This window comes from Haliotis rubra, unplaced genomic scaffold (assembly GCF_003918875.1).
Source record: "Haliotis rubra isolate DU_JTF1 unplaced genomic scaffold, ASM391887v1 Scf293, whole genome shotgun sequence".
NCBI classification, from domain to species: Eukaryota; Metazoa; Mollusca; class Gastropoda; order Lepetellida; family Haliotidae; genus Haliotis; species Haliotis rubra.
Window position 1 is genome coordinate 1,203,208 of NW_025766961.1, and position 25,131 is coordinate 1,228,338.

Genomic DNA, 25,131 nt, shown 5'->3' on the forward strand with positions numbered 1-25,131 from the left:
TCATATTGACCAAGTTTGTAATCACATTCTCATTTACCTGAGGGCATTTGTTGGGAGGCAGTCATTTCTGAGTCATAAATGTGTAAAAAAAAATTGACCCATGAAGATCCAGATTAGAATTGATCTTCAGGAACCCATGCTTGTCGTATTAGGTGACTAACAGGATCGGGTGGTCAGACTTGCTGACATGGTTGGCACGTCATTGCTCATAATGTTGATCACTGGATTGTCTGGTCAAGACTCGATTATTTACAGACCATCAGCATATAGCTGGAATATTGCTGAGTGCAGCATAAAGCTAAACTCACTCACTCACTCATTTTTTTTCCGCACTAATTTCTATATTTACAGTACTTGTGAATTTAAGTTAAGATTACTGCAAATATATAGCGAAGTCAGTCATAATTTAACAAGTTCAAAGGCTGCAGTGTTTGTGTGCTTTTTTCACTCTTTGAAATATGTATGGGTGTGAGTATGGTCTGCAAGCTCACCTGGAATTATATTACATATTCCATCCTAATGATAGATAACCTGACTTTATCAGTATAATCCTCCAAATTGTGTTTTTTTCACAGATCTTGAACCTTACAAGTATGCTGGCTACCCAATGCTCATCAAGACAATCAAGATGGAGACATCAGATGATCAGTTGTTTTCCAAGTCGGCACCACTCCTAGCAGCAGCTAGTGAGCTGGCATACCACACAGTCAATTGTTCAGCACTAAATGCTGAGGAGCTCAGGAGGGAAAATGGAATTCAGGTATTTATAGTTTTTTACCTCACCTAACTAATGATGCTGAAACATTCCACTTCATGTTTTCATGTTTACCATGCTCTTATTTTCTTAATGCATAAAATCTCTGATAACCACCTTTCCTGAGAAAACATTGACACAGTGAAGTTGACACTTCATAGGTTATTCCAAACAATTATCAAACCTTATTTTATTCCTGAGGGTTGAATATTATTTTCATTGTGGCAACTACATCAAGAATAATGAAAAATCCTTTTGCGGCCATTATCAATGCTTAAATAAACAAAGTAAGTTTGATAATTGGAAGAATTTCACATGAACAGCGGGTGAGCACTTTGAACAATTTGTGTGCCATTTACCCCCTGGCCAGTTAGAGACTACAAACCCTCCATATAATGCATGTTTCATGTTAGTTATGAAGTTTCAAATGAAAACATGAAATATATTTGATTGTAACCTATAACACTGCAACAAAGATTTGTGCCTCTATTTCTATCTGACATATATTTTCTCTGTTTTGAAGGTGCTACAAGAAGCATTTGCACGTTGTGTGAATGTCCTCTCACAGTCCAGCAAGGCTGATGACACAGCTGTTCAGGTCAGTATATCAAATTTATCATATTTTTCCTTATCCTGACTCATGCTTTTCTGCTTGTCTTCTTCTTCTTTGCGAACATAGTGGAACACTTGTATCTCCCAATTGAAGTTCCCTTCAATGTAAAATCACTAATTAGTACTCACCACGAGTTATCCCTTTCCTCGCAAGCGCGGGAACGAGGGCGCCACCTCCCACCATGTGCCTCACTCTCTCCTTCTTCGCCCAGTGAGCTGGACGTGAGAGCGCCTGTGTCTCCCTACACACTATATCCTTTAATTATATTTAGTTTGGTACCTCTTATATTCATCTATAGAGGTGTAAGAAGTATCCTTATTCAACATGCATTGATAATTATTCGTGTTTCTGCTGCTTTATTCACGGTTCGCCGTGTTTGCTCAGCAGTTTGCGTTGATGAAAATCTGCACGATTTGTAAATTACGTTACTCTGCTGCCGATCCGCATTTAATATGCCCTAGTTGCATAACTCCATGCTCTATTGTTTCACGCTGCAAATTATGTATTAATTTGTCTAATTCTGCCTTTGATAAATATTTATATTCCGTCTTGAGACGGGCGGCAGATAGATCTCGCAAACAATCTTCAGTCATAGCTAATAGATCGGAGTCAGAAATACCATGTCAACTGTTGGCGGACGACCCTCTACCGTCTGGTGTTCCGCCTGAGTTACCTTCGGGGGATAAGCGCCCCAGGACGTTCCATCATCACAGTCTAAGACTAGAAGAGCTTCCACGTCGTCTCAACGTACGCTCCGAACCCCCAGGTCTACAGCTTCGTCAAAAGGGAAATCCACAAAGGCTACTAAAAACTTTGCTTCTGATATTCTACCTGTTTCAGAATTGTGTTTATATGATGATGACATTCCGATTATCATTCCAGATGCACATCATAAGAAGCGACCAGTATCGGCTACCGTCACTTCAGCGCAGATCAACACGCAACCAGAGATGCCTACGCTGTCGCCTGAGATTATAACTGAGGGTCCCGTCACTATCACAGAGAGGACACCCTCAACGCCAGCGCAGACCGTCCCAGACGACCTGGTTAACCAAATCATGAGATTGATGGAAGACCGATACGGTTTACAGGGGCCTCAGAGCCGCGGGCCCCAGAGCCCAACCCATAATAAGTCATACAGGGCCCTAGAGCCCCCCCCTTGACTTCGCGTAGGGCCCTAGAGCCCACAAACGCGCCTCCACGAAGGGCAACCCAGCCCGTAGCGAAGCCTTCGCGAAGAACGTCCCAGGCCGCCTCCACGAAGGATCCAGAGCCTCACCAGTTGCGAAGGGCTTCACGGAGGAGGAGTGCTTCACCGAGCTCACACCCTATAGAACACAGAGGTCGTTCGCGAAGCAGGCTCCCATATAATGATTCGGACTCTGACTCGATACCTTCCCGAAGGCCTTCACGAAGGTTAAGTGGCTCCAAGTCATCTTCACCCAGAAGATCTAGAAGGGACTCATCTAGAGCTTCACGAAGCCACCAGCGTTCACCGAGGAAGTCTCCTCCAAGGTCTCCATATACTAGCCACTCGTCAGTCCGTTCACCACAATCTTCTCGTCGATCTTCTTACAGATCTAGGACTCCACCTCACTCTATTATATGTGATCCTACGTCAGAAGAGGAAGAAGGTATCGTATTCTCAGATGCAGAAATTAGATACTGGATGGTGAATGGATTAGAACTTGCTTCCCCCGTCTAAGAACGAGAACTCAGCTCATACTTATTTGATGAAGGAAGATGATGCGGACACTATCACCTTACCTCCTATTGACCCGATAGCAGCGGTCCCAGTTAATCTGGATACAGCCTTTACCAAATCTACGAAATTCCAATCAACACATTTCCCGGTTTTCAACGCCAAGAAATTTGCAGGTCACAATATGGACTCCTTTTTCAAGGCCCAAGAGATTGATGACAACTTTAAGTTAATCAGTGATGCCAAGTCCAGGAATGACAGAATAGATGATCGCAAATTAGCCCAGTTGGATACCATTTCTAGGAGAATGTTTTTGGGATTGAATAGATCTAGAACTGTCAATGAAACTCTCATCACCAAGTTCAAGGATTCTACAGAGGAGGAAGATCTACTCGGCTCTACTCATGCAGAAAAGAGACCATCAGTTCCTTACAGATCACTTGTCAGCGCTTACTGAAACTACTACCATGGCTCATGGCCAGGGTCTACTAGCCTCCTGCAATTGGGATAATCAATTTACGGAATCACTCTACGCTGCTCCATGGTCATCGCCCTTACTATTTGGTGGTAACATAGACAAGGTCTCCAAAGAGGTGTCTAAGGACTCGAGAGAGGTGCTTATGATCAAGTCCATGGATACCTTAGCGAACCTCATTAAGCAATCATCCTTGAGATACTCTGGCAAGTCTAAATTCTCTGGGCTACAGAAAGCACGGGACAAGAAATTGGCTACAGCAAAAGGTCCCAGGGAATCTTTTCGTTGCCCATACAGCAATTTCAGAGGAGGATCGGCAAGAGGCAGATCATCCAGAGGTTCCCGCGGATTTAGACGATGAAATTCAGGTTCGGAACAACTGGAGTCTTCCACCCCCCAGCCGTTCCAGTACAACCTTCTCAAGTGGGTGGATGCCTTCAGCTGCACTGGGAAAACTGGGGAATACTACAAGATCCCTATGTATCCAATATCCTACAGCACGGATATCTAATACAACTCAAGGCCACACCTCCGTTAACAGTCACTCCTCCAAGGTTCGACTTTCAACCGGCACAACTACCTATGTTAAGAGAAACAGTAGCTACTCTGCTAAGCAAACAGGCCTTAGAAGTTCTGGATCAGTGAAACATCGTACCAGGTTTCTACTCCCCAGTTTTCCTAGTGCCCAGAAAAATTCCAGGGAAAAGTTTCGTCTCATATACAACATGAGCATCTTCAACAAAGAATATCTAAGCAAACCACCAGCGTTTTGCATGATACACTTACCGCAACTTCGGCACTTAATTCGTCCCAAAGATTACATGGCCAGCATAGATTTGCAAGACGCATATCTACACATTCCGATTCATCCCAACTCAAGGAAATATCTAAGATTTATCCTAGACGGGAAACATTACCAATGGAAAGTACTTCCCTTCGGAATCTCATCGGCCCCTTGGGTATTCACAAGAGTGACCAAGCCTATTGTTTCATACCTACATCGTCAAGGTCTTCGCAGCGCATTTTACCTAGACGACGGCATACAAGTGGATCCAGATCCACAGCCTCTCAGACTACAGCTGAACTTTATAATCAAGTTACTAGCTCAACTAGGATGGTTAGTAAATCTACTCAAGTCGGACCTAGAACCAACGCAAGATCTGCAATTTCTAGGTATACGAATTCTAACAGCCCAGAATCGTATAGTAGTCCCGGAGGACAGATGGATCAAGATCCAACAGTTAATCCCACAAGCCTTACTCTCTCCGCTACCACTACGACAGTGGCAGATCCTATTGGGACTACTCACATCAGCTCAAGACTTGACAGTCAGAGGCAGGCTTCAATTACGTCCGTTACAAATCCTCATCAACACGCATCTAGAGGACCTTCTACCGTTCAGTCTACCAGATCACGTCAAACCTCATCTACTCTGGTGGACCAAGAGATTGAATGTTTGCGTAAGCGTCTCCTTATTAGAGCCGGAATCGAAAGCACATCTCGTGAGGCAGCGTCACTACAAGGTTGGGGAGCCCACCTCGCCTACAAGACAGCGTCAGGCCTATGGAGCAATCAAGAGAGCAAATATCACACAAACCTGCTAGAGATGCAAGCAGTCATAAACGCCATAAGTCACTGGAGCAACTTACTACAGAATGCTCAGTTGATGATTCACACAGACAATTCGACAGTGGCATTTTATGTGAACAAACAAGGCTCAACAAGGACACCGAACCTACTGTCCCTATGTTTCCGATTATTCGATCTAATCGACAATCTAAACATACATGTCAGAGCTTGCCACATTCCAGGAGCAAAGAATGTATTAGCAGACGCACTCTCTCGGCCACACCTACCGTCGCCGACAGAATGGATGCTCCACACAGAGATATTCACTCAAATAATCATGGAAATAGGATCTCCACTAGTAGACCTATTCGCCACTCGATTCAACAAACAACTGACAACCTTCGTATCGCCAGTTCCAGACCCACTAGCATGGGCAACGGACGCACTAAGCATATCGTGGGAGGGACTCAGCGCGTCACGCTTTCCCACCAACAGCGTTAATCCCACAAGTCTTCACGGAAAATCAGTCAAACGCCAGAGCCTCCATCTGATTTTGGTCAGCCCTACTGGCCAGCGAGCGTGGTTTCAAACCTTATTCAAGAAATCGGACAACCAATTCTACAACTTCCTGGCGCTCGAATCTATTGATACATCCGCGCACCAGACAAGTGCGGAAAACCAGAAGTATTCCAACTTCACATATGGATTGTATCAAGGCATGTCTGAATAAGAGAGGATATTCAGCCAGAGCGGCAAAACCAGTCACGCTTGCACTGCATAACTCAACTCGCAACTTATACGATGACAAATGGCACAGTTTTGTCAATTATGCTGCAAAGAAAGGATTTACAGCCAGATATGCTACTCATCCTCAAGTGGCGGACTACTTATGTTATCTACGACAAACTAAGAATCTAAAAGGCTCAACTTTGTCCACTTATCTTGCAGCATTAAGCTCTGTCATAACTATGAGAACGGGCGTCAAGTTAACAAAAAACCCAGAGTTACTCGCTTTGCTACGAGCGTTCCGATTGGAGGATCACAAGCGGAAGTTTCACGCTCCAGCTTGGGATCTAAATATAGTGCTCCAACACCTCACAAGTGAGGCTTATGAACCGTTAGAATCTACATCGTTTGAATCACTGACCCAGAAAACTTTGTTCCTGTTAGCGCTAGCTACGGCTGCCAGGATGTCGGAGATTCATAATATCGTACATCTGGGACTACGCTGGGATTTTATAGCTTAGAACCAATGGCCAGGTCAACCAGACAGATTATTCCACGTCCCAGCTCTCTCATCCATTCTTGGACCTCATAATACGATGGATCTATCACTATGCCCAGTAAGAGCACTGAAAATATATCTCCACCGATCCAAACAGAGGAAAGGAAAATTCAAGAGATTATTTATCCCTCTTTCTACAGCTACGCAGACGGAAGTCTCACGTACTACTATCTCAATTTGGATCAGAACTGTCATACTACGTGCCTACAAGGCTGCAGGACTCGACCCTCCAAGAGCATCTAATCCTCATGAAATTAGAGCGCTAGCATCGACGCTTGCTCTACACGGCAACTGCTCTTTGAATACCATAATGGAGGGATGTTTCTGGAGATCCGATATGGTGTTTGCCAACCACTATCTGAGAGATATTACCACCAAGGACGTCTCAGGTATCCACCATTTTGGTCCCATGGTCCTCGCTCAACACTTGACAGTTCCTCGGAGAAGATAAGTCAATCTTACAGATTTATACTTATCTGATATCAGTACTAAATAGCTACATGCTATATATATATTTTGCTTAAGTTCAATCTGTTATCTTAAGCTCAGTACCATGGTTATTATATCATACAATATATTAGGTAACAACTCTAGAAGTTTTGCTATTATATTTAGCTTAAGTTTCATCATATCTTAAGCTCAGTAATATGGTCACATTTTATATATATATTAGCTAACAAACTCTACGGAGTCTTTGCTATTATATAGCTTAAGTTAAATTATATCTTAAGCACAGTACTATACTCATATAGCTTAAGTTTATGCATATCTTAAGCTTAGTACTTTGGTTACTTCATAAAAGTATAATTACTATAAACTCAAGGAGTTTATGCTATCACATTAACAACTTAAGTCTACTAGTCTTAAGCTTTGTACCAATGTTGTATATACTTTATCATTATAAGTATATTGTAATAGTTATATTGTAATAACCCATATATGGCAGCTGATAAGTTAGCAGCAGGAATTCATCAGTTCAGTGCCTTTATGAAGTTCCCATAGGGTTATTACAGTCATTACAATTCAAATCACTAATTATCCAAATCCAAAGTATTATATATCCCAACCTCCATAGCCGTCGGATTCTACAAGCAAAAAAGCATGAGTCAGGATAAGGAAAAATATGTAATTTTCTGAGTAAAATTGATATTTTATACGTATCCTGACTCATGAGGTAAGCCCTCCCGTCCTCCCCACATAACACTTTGGATTTCCCTGTAAATTCAAGTGTTGGGCTCGCTACATAAGGAGAGAGTGAGGCACATGGTGGGAGGTGGCGCCCTCATTCCCGCGCTTGCGAGGAAAGGGATAACTCGTGGTGAGTACTAATTAGTGATTTTACATTGAAGGCAAGTGTTCCACTATGTTCGCAAAGAAGAAGAAGACAAGCAAAAAAGCATGAGTCAGGATAAGTATGAAATATCAATTTTACTCAGAAAATTACATATTTATCCCTCGTGAAATTATTGTTCAAGTCTCTTGCTAAAGCTCAGGACAATGAACATTAATTTCACTCGGGACATATTTCCCATAATCACTCGTACCTCGTGGGTCATTCTCTAATTACTCAAGAAGAGATTAATTAACAGTTTCATTCACAATAATAATAAGACCGTAACCTAGAGGCACCATTGTTCCATGATTACAATACACAATGCATGAAAATATAACTGGGTCATTTGTCTGTTACATCTCACTAGATTGCCTGAAAAGTGTCATCAAAAAGTCCAAATCAAATACAGCTTAGGGGCCTTATGGCATTCAAAACCGGTTTTGGAATCTCTTCCCCTGTGTCCAAACACCATTACTTCACTGTTTCAATTCTCTTGTTGGCACTGGTGATGTTCCTCCATGGTTCTGCAAAGGGCGCACAGTCCTCCTTCCCCAAAAAAGGAGACTTGACTGATCACAAAAACTTCCAGCCTATCACCTGTTTGAATACTCAATATCAAATCTTCACAGGGTGTTTGACAAACCTTGTGTCATCTTCCTGTTCTTCTAATGACATAATTTATACAGAACAGAAGGGAGCAAGGAAGGGATGTTGGGGTGCAAGGATCAACTTCTTGTACAGAAAATGATTTTGGAAGAGGCTAAAACATATCACCGCATCCTCTCCATGTACTGGAATGACTACAAAACAGCATACGACTCTGTCCCTCATGAATGGATTCTGAAGTCTCTTCATTGTATGACCTCCCTGAGTGACTACTTGATGTACTATGTCTTTGATGAGTTGCTGGTCGACTCAACTTGAGATGTACCCACAAGGGCAAGTGCAGACTTTAGAATCTATGCCAATCAGAAAGAGAATATTCCAGGGGGATTCCTTTAGTCCTTTGCTTTTCTGTTTGTCTTTAGCTCCTTTGAGCTTCCTGCTCAATAAAGGGGAGGGTTACCATCCCAGACCTCCTCAGCACATATCCCCAACACTGCTTACTCATATCCTTCACATGGATGACATCGAGCTCCTTGCCAAAGGAGATACCAATTTGAAAGAACAGGATCTCCTTGTCGACCCCTTTCTATAGATATTGGCATGAAATTTGGGGCTTGACAAATATAATACTCTTCATTTGAAACGTGGCAAGATAATTAATGATGGATCGGTCAAGTTACAAGGGGGAGGAATTATTGAGCATCTTGTGGAAGATCAGGCCTACACCTATCTTGGAATGCAAGTTCGAGACAAGCTCCAGAATGCCCATTTTCAAGACCAACTTTGTGCTGAGTATAAAACTTGCTTAAAGAAAATCTTGAGCTCAGAGCTAAATGCTTGAAACAAGGTCAAAGCCACCAATACTTTTGCTGTGCCAGTCCTTTCCTATTCCTTTGGAGTAGTTGATTGGACGAAACAAGACACCCAGAGTCTTTACAGCCTGACCAGAAGAATCACATCTGATGACAGAGCCCACCACCCTCGTTCCTTTTTCAATCATTTATATATGCCAATCAATTCTGGTGGTCGGGGTTTGTGTACTTTTGCATATATTTATTTATCGGATGATCCTCTGGTGATACATGTCGAGACTCATGCTGAAAGCAAGGAATTCCACAGAGATTTTAAGCATGCCAAGGTCATTGGTTGGAATCTGAAATTTGAGATTGATTTTATTGATGGCAGTTAGGGCTGGATACTGCCCTGATTCTCATATTGCGATATATTGCAATAATTTAAGAGATATTGCAATACATATTGTGATATATTGACTGGAAGGTTTCTGTCCAAGAGCGTACATAAAAAAATTCATAATAGCTCTCTGTGTGTGACATCATCTTCTTAGTTGCTGTTACACCATACTTTCAGGTTCCCCGTCCCCATTGTGTACGGCTGTATGCCAATGGTTTATATATAGGTAAATAAAATGATATAGAGCCTTAATGTAGAATGTTAATTGAAGTACTGTATTACAACAATGTTTTGCAAACATAATGATAAAGGTAATAGTATAACATGATTTTTATGGTTAGTGTTGTTTGCTTCAACAGAATGCACTTCAATGCAGTATGTAATTATAATTGTTTCTGTATGTCAGTGATTTATTCAGATTTAACGCCAATTTAAACTATTGCAAACTGAAACAAAAACATGATTTAGGTGAACTGCTTGAGCTTAAAATCTCATGTGACCTCCAATAACTAAGATCCTTGACTAGAATGTCATTATACAGTCCTACAAAATATATGATGAAGGAGCAAGCATACACTCCGAAACGTCATGTTATTCACAACAAGAAGTTGACATCGTGACAAACCATAATCCTGCTTTTATTAAAAGATTGGTCCATTAGAAGCAAATTAATTCCTCAAAAACATCACATATGAAACCATTCAAACCCACAAAACTTAAATCATTTGGTAGAATATTTGGCACTTTTGGTGCCACTTAAAGACACTTCCACTTGTAAAATGTTACATGAAACCAACAGAAATAAAAGTATATTTGGCACTGTTAGAGCACATTTTGTTGTTATGGAAATAAGGGCAGATAATTCAAAGAGAGCTAACTCTGGATGACCCAATATAGTGCAGAACTCGAACCATATCGCGATAATCGTATCGCTAGATACTGTACCAGTATATACCGGTTTACCAGTAATATTGCACAGCCCTGATGGCAATGTACTGCTGGACGGTGAAGCGATAGGAGTAAACCAGGTGAAGTCCTTCACTAAGTCTTCCTAGAGTCAGTCATTTGTGGAGAAGCTTTTCTGAGAAGCCATTGCATCGTGTGTACATGCAGTGTGTGGAACAGAATAGCAATCCAACGGACTCCTTCCCTGGATGAAGTGAAACTGAGGGCTTTCTTTTTGCTGCCCAGGACCAGTCACTTCCCACTTGCAATCGCCTAAATGTGATTCTTAAAGAAAATATTGACACGAAATGTCGATTGTGTAATGAGACTGTCCAACACCTTGTCAGTGGATGCCTTTCTTTGGCACAAACACCATATCTTAAAACACATGATGGCATGGCTCATTGCTTTTACTACCGTGTCTGCCATGCCAGTGGCTTTGACTCCAATGTCCATCCATGGTACGACCCTAAACATGTCCAGGGCGTCATGGAAAATGACAGCTTTAAACTTCTCTGGAATAGGCCCATATACAGCCTGAGAAGAATTCCAGCCAACAAACCTGATCTTGTCCTTTTTGATAAAGCCAATGAATTTATTTATATCATTGAATTTTCTATCCCTTTTGACAGCAATGTGATTGGCAAGATTCAGGAAAAGCATGATAAATATGCGGATCTCGCCATTGAAATGTCTCGCTTGCATCCCAAGTACAATGTCGTCAGGCTCCCCATTGTTCTCGGCGCCCTTGGTTTGGTACCTCCTGATCTCTTGGGGCAGATCAGGAGAGTGCCCGGGCTCTCCACCGAGAGCACAGCCCTTCTGACCCTCTGGGTAATGCAGAAGGCTGCAGTGTTGGGGAACCTTCATATTTTCCGGAAAGTTCTTGGTGGGTTCAACTAGGCAGTGTTTCCTGGGAGAAGTCCCATTCGCTGTCTGGGCTGCGGGTAGAGGGGGCGAGGGCCCTGAGCACTATGGACATTATTACCCCAGATAACCCAAGCTGCCTGTGAGGTGCTACACAGTTAATAGTCATATGACTTATACCACCGGGTATCCATTTTTCTGCTGGGTGAACAGAGGCAATTTTGAACAAACTCACTTGCCTAAGGTGTGACCACATAAGTGCTTCGTTGTGGGGCATGACAAATGTCCTAAAAACATACTCTCAGGAGTCAAGCTGCCAAACACGGTCACCCATCCAAGGACGCTCTGTGCCAAGGACGTTGCTTATCTTTACCCGACTTGTGACCTGCGCTCTATGCACAAGACCAAACACCACCGGAAGAGTGTATGACTTCATATTTATGACTGTATCTTGTAGCGCATGTTACTAAAAGTCAAGTATACTACTCACAAGTTTGCTAAGGATCAAGTTTGATGATAGAATGTATCATAAAAACATACAAACAAATAAAGACTTTGATACCCTGGGGCACCCTGTCCTTGTAGGAATACTAAATCAGCTCAACAACATTTTTGCAAAGGAGTGGAACAATCTTCCCTTGATAATAATAGTGCAAGCTCCTGGCACTTGGCAACCATCCATCACATGGATGACTCAGCACTACTGAGACTTGTTATTGTTTTACACAGAATTGTGTATTCAGGAATATTTGACTTTTCAGTTTGATCAGATACTCAAATTTTGATGTTTGATTATTGGTCACATGATTTTTTGTTGGTATTGTGCTTCACATGACAAAGGGCTTTTGTTACTTCATCATGCTTCCAATTGACATAGTCGTTGGCTTTTTCAGCAGGTGCACATAATTAAATGTATGACTTTGTGGCGATTTATAGCAGGCTTTTAGTAGTACATATCATATGTACAGCCTATAACATTCAGTCTTGTTGCCATTTCTCCAAACTCTTCCCTCTGTTTATCCTAATATGATATATAAACAGAGAATAATGATTCAGAGGAAATATGTTTCCAAAACAGTCATACCAGGACTACAGACGACAGATTCCATTGTAGCGTGGATTGATGTAAATGTCTTGTGGTTTCAGGTCTGCATATATGTTGCCAAGAGCTATGCAGTGGCCTCTCAGTTTGAAGGTTGCAGGGAAAAGATTCAAGAAGTGTCTTCCATCATCAAAGATCTCTGCAGAATATTGTATTACAAGGTAAAACTGCATTCTTAGTACATTATTAATTCTCACATAAAAATATTATTGAGGTTGCCTCTGAATAGTGTGAAATTATTATTTGTAACTTTTCCAGCTGACATGGGAATATTGTAAGGGAAGAAGACCACACTCATGTTAGGCATACCACAATATGACATGTACCCCCACCACATTGGTCGTATATTACATGCAACAGGGTGAGAGTCAGTGAAGCAGCATACAAGTATCATCCTACTTGTCCTACTAGCTCCAAGGTTGTCATCCATTTGAGTGTTTGTTATTGTACATATCAGCCATCACGTCAGCTGACAATTGATGTTTGTTTCCAAGTGCAGGGTTAAGACTGTTGTCATTATATATGAGGTATGTCACATTGCTAATACGTTTTTGACATGTTCTGTTTGATTCATGTGTTCTGTTATTGCAGAACCTGACAAAGCTATGCTGTGTTGTATGTGAGAGTGTGAGTGCATTCTGTGTGGACTTCTGGCTTCAAACCAACCTCCATCAAGCTGGCATACTCTGGCATCTTCTTCTGTACCTCTTCAATTATGACTACACTCTAGAAGAGGGTGGTGTGCAGAAGAGTGGGGAGAGCAATCAACAGGTTCGCTTTAGATTTTCCACACACTTTTTCAGGGAAGTTATGAAGAAATATTTCCATCATGGGACTCTCTATTATCGTGGGCTCCCTATTATCGCAGCATGTGAAAACATCGGGAAAGCAGAAACACCACGCCCCGCATCGGCTGTTTACATATGCAAATTATGTAAAATATATTCATCGCTCTTGAAAAAGTCATTTATTTCATCGGAATGTCATGTCTCATCGTAGAAATATTTAAAGCATTCATCTTTTCAGTAAGTTCTAGAACATTTTGAAACTAGTATGACCCCTACTGACATTACATCTAGTATGAATCAAAACTTACTTCGTCAAGAGTAATCCTGCGACAACTATAAGGTCATTTGCATATTTTCCGTGCTAAAAATATAACTGGAAGTGACGTATTATGCAACTTCACTCTACACACGGCAGGAACTTGTAAGGTACGTATTAAGGCGGAAAAACAATAATTTTTCCTTATCCTGACTCATGCTCTTTTGCTTGTCTTCTTCTTCTTACGAACATAGTGGAACACTTGTATCTCCCTAATTGAAGCTCCCTTCAATGTTAACTCACTAATTAGTACTCACCACGAGTTGCATCCCTCTTCCTTAGCGCGGGAAAGGAGGCGCCACCCTCTGGCCTCATGCTTCACTCTCTCCTTCTTCGCCCAGTGAGCAGGATGTGAGAGCGCCTTCACGTTGCAGTTATTGTATTAATCTGTCTAATTCTGCATTTAATAAATATTATCTTTGCGTCTTGAGACGTGCAGCAGATAGATCACGCAAACAAGGTTTAGCCATGGCCGATTCATCGGAACCCCTAGCCAGTCAGCTGCTGTCGGACGACCCCCTCCTGTCTGGTGTTCCGCTAGAGTTACCCTGGGAGGAGAGGCGTGGGACTCAGTCCGCCGTCTCCATGAAGTGTCCTGCATCCCCAGACATCCCGTCGTCGCAGCCAAAGTCTAAGAGGTTTTCGACATCATCTCAACGCAGACTCCGTACCCCCAGGGCAGCATCTACCTCCAAGGGGAAATCAACAAAGTCTAGAACCTTCTCAGCCGAGATTGTTCCCGCCGAGAACTGGGCCTGTATGATGATCAGCCGATCATCATACCCGATCTACGCCACAAGAAACGACCAGTGTCGGCAACAGTGACATCAGCGCAGATCGCCATGCAGCCTGATGTACCAACGCTGATGTCGGACGATCTTCCTGAGGGCCCGTCGTTACCAACGCAGAGAGGGCACCGACTACATCTTCACAGACCATCCCAGACGACCTGATGCGGCAGATCATGAAGATGATGGAGGACCGATACAGACTGGAGAGACAACCAGCCCAGAGCCTGAGCCTTCGCGAAGGCTCCAACGTAGACGACACCCCACAGGGACCCCCCGTCAACGTAGAGGCCACTACGATGCCACTTCCGCGAAGGAAGTCACAGACCACCTCGGCGAAGGACCCAGATGTACAGCCTTCGCGAAGGCCTTTGCGAAGGACGTCTAGATCGTCATCTACCTCGGACCTTGATGATCAACACGCACGAGGAAGCTCGAAAGAAAAGATCATCTCATCCCTGGACTCGGACTCGGACCCTCAGCCTTCGCGAAGGTCAAGTCGTCGCTCCCCAGGACCGGACTCAGATGACGCTTCGCGAAGGTCTCCACGAAGGGCACCAGTTACAGGCTCCAATTTATCTTCGTCTAGAAGGCCATCGAGGGATTCTCCAAGAGCTTCGCGAAAGCTATCAACGTTCGCAACATAGATCGCCGCGAAGGTCACCATTTAGACACAGCTCGTCAGCTCGTTCACCAAGACGATCTCCTCGCCGTTCTCCACGCCGATCACCTCGTCGTCCACCTCGCCGATCACCTTGCAGGTCACCACACCGTTCGCCGCATCGCATAAGTCTTCACGGTGGTCCCCAGTCAGGTCACCGGTGTCCTCGTCCTGCACAGAGATAGATCCATACAGGTCACCATCGGAAGAGCATCAACCTCTTATAAGCGATCCCGTTATAGAAGATGATGGAGGCATCATATTCTCAGACGCTGAGATACGCTATTGGATGGTGAATAACCTAGACCTAGCCTCACCGTCTAAGAACGGTAATCCGGCACACACTTACGTGATGAGGGAGGACGATGCAGACAACATCACCCTACCCCCGATCGACCCGATTGCTATGGTCCCACAGAATCTGGACACAGCCTTCCATAAAGCCACTAAAGTCCAAGCGCCACACTTACCACAGTTCAACGCTAAGAAGTTTGCAACTCATAATATGGACCCCTTTTTCAAGGCACAAGAGATCGATGACAACTACAAAGTGATCAACGATGTCAAGAATAAGAACTATAAGATTGACGATCGCAAGCTGGTTCAGATAGAAACCATGACAAGGCGAATGTTTTTCGGCCTTAATAGATCTAGAACGATCAATGAGACTCTTATATCCAGATTTCGAGATTCGACATCTGAGGATGACAGAATGGTCTACTCGGCCCTACTTATGCAAAAGAAGGACCAGCAGTTTCTAACGGATCATCTCACATCAGTCTCTGCAGCACTAACCCTGGCTCGTCGTCAAGGCCTCCTCGCTTCCTGCAGCTGGGGTGAGCAGTTTACAGCTCCACTCTATACAGCCCCGTGGTCTACGCCATCCATCTTCGATGGAGGAATAGACAAAGTCTCTAAGGAAGTCACCAAGGATTCTAGAGAAGTCCTTATGATAAAGTCGATGGACACGCTAGCCAGCGTCATCAGGCAGACTTCACAGAGGCTCCCACAAGCCTTACTCTCTCCGCTACCACTACGACTATGGCAGAGTCTGTTGGGTCTCCTCACGTCAGCCCAAGACATGACAGTCAGAGGCAGACTACAGTTACGTCCGTTACAGGTCTTCATCAATGCTCATCTCAACGACCTACAACCATTCAGTCTACCGAAACACATCAGACCTCATCTACTATGGTGGACCAGGAGGTCGAATGTCTGCGAAGGCATTTATTTAACAGAGCCGGAATTCAAAACCCATCTCTTTATAGACACGTCGCTCCAAGGTTGGGGAGCTCATCTCGCCAACCGGACGGCATCAGGGTTATGGAATCAGCAAGAAAGCAAGCTCCACATAAACATGCTAGAGATGAAAGCTGTAATCAATGCCATACTACATTGGAGCACCATTCTACAGAAGGCGCATCTGATGATTCACACCGACAACTCAACAGTGGCGTTTTATGTGAACAAACAAGGCTCAACGAGATCACTGAACCTATTGACTTTTTGCTTTCAACTGTTCGATCTAATCGACGATGTCAACTTACATGTCAGAGCATGTCACATTCCCGGAGCCAAGAATGTACTAGCAGACGCACTCTCTCGGCCACATCTACCGTCACCGACAGAATGGATGCTCCACACAGAAATCTTTGCACAGATTATCAAGAAAATAGGAGCTCCGCTAATAGATCTATTCGCCACTCGCTTCAACAATCAGCCAACAACATTCGTATCACCAGTCCCGGATCCACAAGCGTGGGCAACGGACGCTCTAAGCATATCCTGGAAGGGCCTCAACGTTTCCGCCGCCAACGTTAATCCCACAAGTGTTACAGAAAATCAGAAAAACACAGAGCCTCCAACTGATTTTGGTCGCGCCCTACTGGCCAGCGAGAACATGGTTTCCCATTCTAATTCAAGAAATCGGACAACCAACACTAGAGCTACCAAAGCGCTCGAATCTACTAATACATCCTCACACCAAACAAGCGCACGGAAAGCCAGAAGCATTCCAACTTCACGTATGGACTGTATTAAAGTATGTCTAAAACAAGAGAGGTTATTCAGCCAGAGCGGCGAAAGCAGTCACACTTGCTTTACGCTATTCTACACCTAACTTGTACGACGACAAGTGGCACAGCTTCGAAACTTACGCAGGAAAAAAGGGATTTACAGCGAGAAATGCTACACATCCACAAGTGGCTGACTATCTGTGTTACTTACGCCAAAATAAACATTTAATAGGCTCGACATTGTCAACATATCTTGCCGCTCTTAGTTCTGTGATAACTATGAGAACGGGTGTCAAGTTAACCAAAATACCAGAGTTACTGGCCTTACTACGTGCATTCCGATTGGAGGATCAGAAACAGAAGTTCCACGCTCCAGCATGGGATCTAAATATAGTGCTCCAACACCTTACAAGTGAGGCTTATGAACCACTGGAATCAACAACTTTTGAATTTCTCTCACAGAAAACATTGTTCCTGTTATCCCTAGCAACGGCAACCAGGATGTCAGAAATTCACGCACTAGATTATGAGAGAATACGGTTTGACGACAATCAAAACATTGTGCACATGGGACTACGATGGGATTTCATCGCCAAGAATCAATTGCCAGGTCAACCAGACAGATTATTCCATGTTCCCGCACTCTCCTCAATTCTTGGATCTCAAGATACGCTGGCCCTATCTTTATGCCCAGTCAGAGCTCTCAAAATCTATTTACGACAATCGAAAACGAGGCGACAACATCTCAAACGATTATTCATCCCTCTATCGACAGCGACTCAGACCGAAGTCTCTCGTACCACCATATCAATATGGATAAGAACTGTAATACTTCGCGCCTACAATGCTGCAGGACTCGACCCTCCAAGAGCATCTAATCCACATGAGATCAGAGCACTGGCTTCCACTCTCGCTCTACACGGTAACTGCTCATTAAATACCATTATGGAGGGCTGCTTTTGGAAATCCGACATGGTGTTTGCTAATCACTATCTGAGAGATATCACCACCGAGGACGTCTCAGGTATTCACCATTTCGGTCCCATGGTCCTCGCACAGCAGTTGACAGTCCCTCGGAGAAGATAAGTCAATCTTACGAGATTTTTACTGCTTATTTCATAACAGTATCATCTAGCTTATAACTCTACGGAGTTTTAGGGCTAATTATATACATATCTTAAGTCTACTTAGTCTTAAGCCCAGTACTGATGTTTATGTACAGTTGGGTAGCTTCTCCATTTTGGAGTCGCTTTTATATCATTACTGCTATTATCATAGTATATTATTGTAGTACCCCATCTATGGCAGCTGGTAAACTTATGGTTTATAGTAGCAGGAATTATCCTAATTCAGTGCCATTATGAAGTTCCCGTAGGGGGTTATTACATATATATATATAAATCACTAATTATTTAAATCCAAAGTATTCTGATTTTCCCACCTCCGTTTCCGTAGGATTCTACAAGCAAAAGAGCATGAATCAGGATAAGGAAAAATATGTAATTTTCTGAATAAAATTGATATTTTATACTTATCCTGACTCATGAGGTAAGCCCTCCCATCCTCCCCACATAACACTTTGGATTTCCCTGTAAATTCAAGTGTTGGGCTCGCTATATCAGGAGAGAATGAAGCATGAGGCCAGAGGGTGGCACCTCCTTTCCCGCGCTAAGGAAGAGGGAGGCAACTCGTGGTGAGTACTAATTAGTGATTTTACATTGAAGGGAGCTTCAATTGGGAGATACAAGTGTTCCACTATGTTCGTAAGAAGAAGAAGACAAGCTAAAGAGCATGAGTCAGGATAAGTATAAAATATCAATTTTATTCAGAAAATTACATTTTTGTAACATTATTGTTACCTTGTATCCAAATGAATAGAAGTTTCAGATGTTTGTGTTAAAAACATGATGATATTACTAATGTTAATGAAATTCCTACATATTTTTTAATGATCAAACTATTTAGATTCGTTACTTGTCTTAGTAAACGTTTCACAGTGTCATGTCACAGTCACAATGGTATTAAACGAGTTGCGACTATGTGTCAAATTATTTGTGACAGAAATGAAGATTAAACATAAGTCAACTGAAAATATATTTAAAATGCTAAATGTCAGTAGCCGTTCATAATCTTGATGGCGACAACATTAACTACCGCGATAATAGAGGGTCCCATGATAATATAGTTAATAGCTTTACAATATGTAGGTATTATGTGTAACTGTAATTGTAATTTCACCTCTGCTAAAATTTAGTTCTCTGAACAAGGCCACAAAGCAGCATTGGTTTTATGTTTAAATACCAAGTCTACTTGTCTCAAGGCTGAGACTCCCATTGGTGGATAGTGTGAATAGTGGATAGTGGAATGTCACATGATCTATATAATAGTAAGTTCACAAAAATCATTAATTGCTTCATTCCCTATCAATCTACTGTAAAAATACATACAATAATACAATCAATTATTCTAGGTTACTTTATGATTACGAATGACATAAGAAATTCTGAAATGCAGATAACTGTTACAGTTAGTTGTGAGAAAACATTAGCAGCCAAATGTATAACAATTCTTACTAAAAAGTAACTCTAGCACTTGATTGCGTTCTTTCCTGAAACTTGTTTCTGAGGTCTGGTTTATAAAGTAAATACAGGGGAAACCTCACAATTTCCTTTGTGGGATACTTGAGCACATGCTTCCTTGTTTCTGAGAATTGTTTTGTAATTCTTAGGGTTTGCAAATACCTTTCAAAATATTCTCATCATGGATAAATCTGAGGTATCTAAGTGTATTTCAGCCTCAACATCAGACAATAATAAATGCCCTGATTGCAGTAAACTCATGTTCCCTCATGAGCCACATTATGACTGTTGGGAATGTGTCCAGATGGTATGTTCATTCATTACCCGTTTTGATTTGGATCTACATCAACAAGCTACACTGGACATTGCACCTGCCATGAGATATATCATGGAGCAGCACTCAGGCCCATTGGTGACCTAATTCAAGGACTTTTTGACCATATCTCAGCCTTATTGCAAGATGAGCATGACTCTACAGCTGCAGCCAGGAGGCCATGTACAGATCCAAAGTGAGGGGCAGGCATGCCTTCAGACACCATAACCTTATCTGAGGAGGTATCCAAGACGTGCTGTTACAGACCTGGACTCATGGACTGCACGGACTCCATGGACCAAGCAACCATACAGGATGTTTCCTACAGACTGCACACAGGTACCGCACAGGCCAAAGGAGCCTCTCAGATTCCAATCAGTGCAGTTATCATATGGATAACTGTGAGGGTGTGGACCACACAGGTGATAGGAAGCCTGTCAGATGCAAGTCAGTGCAGTTATCATATGGATAACTGTGAGGGTGTGGACCACACAGGTGCTAGGAAGCCTGTCAGACGCAAGTCAGTGAAGTCATCATATGGATAACTGTGAGGGTGTGGACCACACAGGTCATAGGAAGCCTGTCAGACGCAAGTCGGTGAAGTCATCATATGGATAACTGTGAGGGCGTGGACCACACAGGTCATAGGAAGCCTGTGAGACGCAAGTCAGTGAAGTCATCATATGGATAACTGTGAGGGTGTGGACCACACAGGTGATAGGAAGACTGTCATACGCAAGTCAGTGAAGTCATCATATGGATAACTGTGAGGGTGTGGACCACACAGGTGATAGGAAGCCTGTCAGACGCAAGTCAGTGAAGTCATCATATGGATAACTGTGAGATCATGGACCACACAGGTGATAGGAAGCCTGTCAGACGCAAGTCAGTGAAGTCATCATATGGGTAACTGTGAGGCTGCGGACCACACAGGTGATAGGAAGCCTGTCAGACGCAAGTCAGTGATAGGAAGCCTGTCAGACGCAAGTCAGTGAAGTCATCATGTGGATAACTGTGAGGGTGTGGACCACATAGGTCATAGGAAGCCTGTCAGACGCAAGTCTGTGAAGTCATCATATTGATAACTGTGAGGGTGTGGACCACACAGGTCATAAGAAGCCTGTCAGACGCAAGTCTGTGAAGTCATCATATGGATAACTGTGAGGCTGTGGACCACACAGGTGATAGGAAGCCTGTCAGACGCAAGTCAGTGAAGTCATCATATGGATAATAGTTACCGTCAGTGGAAATAGTTCAGAAGGAAATGTGAGGAAGGCTCAAGTCAGAAGAAGACAGGAAATTTCGTCAGACCTTAAACTCTGCCTCCTCTCCACAGCTCCAGATACAGGCAACACATCCGATCAGTCAAGGCCCCACAGATGAAGTTCTGGTTCTTAGGACTGTAATGATTAGCATCATCTATTGGTGAAGTGGGAAGGGGGAATAACTGAGGATTGTTGCCCATTGTACTTGAGATTTGTAAACCTGTGGACTCAAAAACAAGTTTCAGGTGAAAGGCAATGAGGTAGTATTCTAAAAGAATTGTTATCTTTGTTGATGATGTACAAGTTTTTCACATCTCTACTTTTGGATATCATTTTCAGAAGTCAGTCCCTTCTTAATTATACAATCAAATATTTTGTTCTTTCCATTTGGCCTGGAGATACTACGGTACCAGTATTATTGTTCAATATAGAAAATGCCTAACTTGTTCCTGTGAAACCAAGGAAGAAGTGAAAGCAACTGAGTTTTACATTCATGTCGATAGCTGTCCCTGACAAATGTTGGCATGGGCCATCTGAAAACATGTTTGTTTCCAGTCATGTACGAATGGAAGTGAAATTTTCACATACGTCTTGCCATTAATAATTATACTGTTAACAAAATTTGTTTCAGGAAATAGCAAATGAATTGGCTCGACTGAGTATCCGAGCTTGTGCAAGGTTAGGTGGCTACTACAACAATGAAAGTCCATTGTCAAGTCCTGACAACCCAACCGTCAAGAAGTCACTTGGTGCTATGTTGACACCCTACATGGCCAGAAAATTGTCCAATGAACAGCCAGCAGAGGTATGTAATGTCTATCTCATAATGATATCACTGGAAGCATCTGTATGATTGATACAAATTACTTAGGGTTTCACTTAAGACCATATAAGTATCAGTCATGAATTTCAGCAAACCAAAATAATGCTTGCTAGTTGTTTGTTTTTGGTAAATAGGAAATAATAACGCAAGTTTTATTGTTTTTTTATAGTAACCTATTCATGCATTTACTTCTGTCAGAACAAATTATGTTGTTTTTAATTAGCGTTAGCCGGAGACTTTGTCTAAACATTAACAAAAGTTTTATTTTTTGTAGATACTGAAGATTCTCAACAGTAACACTGAGAATCCCTATCTTATCTGGGACAATGCCACACGTGCACAGTTGAGTGAGTACCTGGCTGACCAACAACAAATGATGATCAAAACTGTAAGTCCTTTCTCTTCTTGTCAGTTTTTAGCAAAGTGTTTGTGTCCTTTTGTGTCTGTAGCCCTCTGCTATGTAAGCTTAACATGATGGGAATAGCATAGACAAAACTCAATGACACTGTTTCAAGACATGAGCTGATGACATGGGTATTAGTCATTTGTCTGTCCCCAGGTCTCCTTATCAATCTCTGAGCACTTAACAACTCTATTTCCAGCCCATGTAAAGTATGAAGCATTCCTGTTCACATTTAGTTGTGTTTCCTCACAAAACTGAAAGTCAGCTGAGGTCATGGCCAGTAGGTCTTGCCTGTAGTCAGTTCCCACCAATGATGACAACCCAGTTTGTACAACATGTTGGAATCCAAAATAGACTACACTGGATAACATATTTAGTTTGACTCTGTTTTACTTTTGAAACCTGCATCTTAATTTCTCGAAGATGAATTTCCTGGAACATCATCTGAAACTTTTACAAATTGTTGCCACCAATGATTCAAGAGGTTTAACACATTAAGCCTGAGAGCCCCATCACAACTCGACACCTGGAAGCCCTCGCTGATTGCCCACTCTCTGTGCCGAGACTAATTAGTGCTAGTCACACCTGATTTCCCTGGCAGGTTTCGGGGATCACAGGAAACTGTCTAGTAGTACAAACAAGTCCTGATTGTTTAATTGTGTCATAAAGATATATGTTGAAAGAAATCAGGTGTGAATACATGTCGTGTATTGCAAGCTTTATGTAATTTTATTGCAAGTTTCTCTTGTAGACCTTTTGTCGGCTTGTACATTTATATTTTATCACAATATGCATACACATGTATTCTTTGTATGTAACAGATGAGACACACGTTAACAAATTCTCTCTCTTATATCATTGTGTGAGGTTTAAATTTACAAAACATCTATGACAATGACATACTGTAAAGAAGAATTTACTTTCATCCTTTATAATCTTCGACGAAAATAGCGGTTTTGCCGATACATTTCTTGTGTTTACGAATTATTTTAATGAAAGTACTATAACGCTAGTCTGTGACTAGCACAAAGCACATTCATAGCATTGCACTTTATTATCCCCCGCAACGCGTTTTGCGGGGGGTATTAAAATGGACTCCGTCCGTCGCGTATCGCGTCGTCGTCGTATGCGTCGCGTGCGTGCGTGCGTCTGTCCGTCCGTCCGTCCGTCTGTGCACATTTGTCTTTTCCGGAGCAGAACTCTAAAACCATTCAATATTTATTCACCAAACTTGGCACATAGATAGATCTGGTGGTGTACTGGTGCCTTTTGGTAGTTTTGGAATTCTGAATAAAATATTTTTGGCGTTTCTGTGGCAACAAGTTTGACTTAGCCTGAAATTGGTGGTAGTGCTCTTTTCCGGAGCAGAACTATAAAACCGTTCACTATTTCTTTACCAAACTTGGCACATAGATTGGTCTTGTGCTGTACTGGTGCCTTTTGGTAGTTTTGGAATTCTGAATAAAATATTTTTGGTGTTTCCATGGCAACAAGTTCGACTTAGAATGAAATGAGTGGTAGTGCTCTTTTCCGGAGCAGAACTCTAAAACCGTTCACTATTTCTTCACCAAACTTGGCACATAGATAGATCTGGTGGTGTACTGGTGCCTTTTGGTAGTTTTGGAATTCTGAATAAAATATTTTTGGCGTTTCCATGGCAACAAGTTTTGACTTAGCCTGAAATTGGTGGTAGTACACTTTTCCGGAGCAGAACTCTAAAACCGTTCACTATTTCTTCACCAAACTTGACACATAGATTGGTCTGGTGGTATACTGGTGCCTTTTGGTAGTTTTGGAATTCTGAATTAAATATTTTTGGCGTTTCCATGGCAACAAGTTCGACTTAGAATGAAATTAGTGGTAGTGCTCTTTTATGGAGCAGAACTCTAAAACCGTTCAATGTGTCTTCACCAAACTTGGCACATAGATAGATCTGGTGGTGTACTGGTGCCTTTTGGTAGTTTTGGAATTCTGAATTAAATATTTTTGGCGTTTCCATGGCAACAAGTTTGACTTAGACTGAAATTGGTGGTAGTGCTCTTTTCCGGAGCAGAACTCTAAAACCGTTCAATATGTCGTCACCAAACTTGGCACATAGATAGATCTGGTGGTGTACTTGTGCCTTTTGGTAGTTTTGGAATTCTGAATTAAATATTTTTGGCGTTTCCATGGCAACAAGTTTGACTTAGCCTGAAATTGGTAGTAGGGCTCTTTTCCTGAGCTGAACTCTAAAACCGTTCACTATTTCTTCACCAAACTTGGCACATAGATAGATCTGGTGGTGTACTTGTGCCTTTTGGTAGTTTTGGAATTCTGAATAAAATAATATTTGGCATTTCCATGGCAACAAGTTTGACTTAGACTGAAATTGGTGATAGTGCTCCTTTCTGGAGCAGAACTTTTAAACCCTTTCAATACTCTCCTTCCACTTTTCTATGTACACACCTAAATATTTGACATAATCATAACTCGTAGACATAATCATGAAGAGTATTTTGCCATTGCGGGGGATATTGATGACTTTGTCTTCTTGTTTCATACAGATTTAATGCAGAAAACATACGTGACCATACAAACATACATATACAAAATGTATACTACATATTCCTTGCATAGACATAAAACAAAGAGTCACGTGATAGGGCGTCATCAAATTTCCCGAATAGAACGTTCGGTATCTCAACTGTTCAATGTAGTGGCTGGTCATATGTTATCTGCGACCAATCGTATCATGAGAT

The 25,131-nt window shown here is 42.3% G+C and overlaps 1 protein-coding gene across 1 annotated transcript in view; it reads left to right on the plus strand.

Moving 5' to 3' along the window:
- Positions 1 to 25,131, plus strand: part of LOC124282143 (dnaJ homolog subfamily C member 13-like) — a 303,611-nt gene that overhangs the window by 258,158 nt on the left and 20,322 nt on the right. Inside the window, 6 exon segments of the mRNA XM_046718113.1 lie at positions 576 to 760; positions 1,278 to 1,352; positions 12,487 to 12,603; positions 13,034 to 13,213; positions 21,799 to 21,972; positions 22,265 to 22,378. Of these exon segments, the coding sequence (XP_046574069.1) occupies positions 576 to 760; positions 1,278 to 1,352; positions 12,487 to 12,603; positions 13,034 to 13,213; positions 21,799 to 21,972; positions 22,265 to 22,378 (845 nt within the window).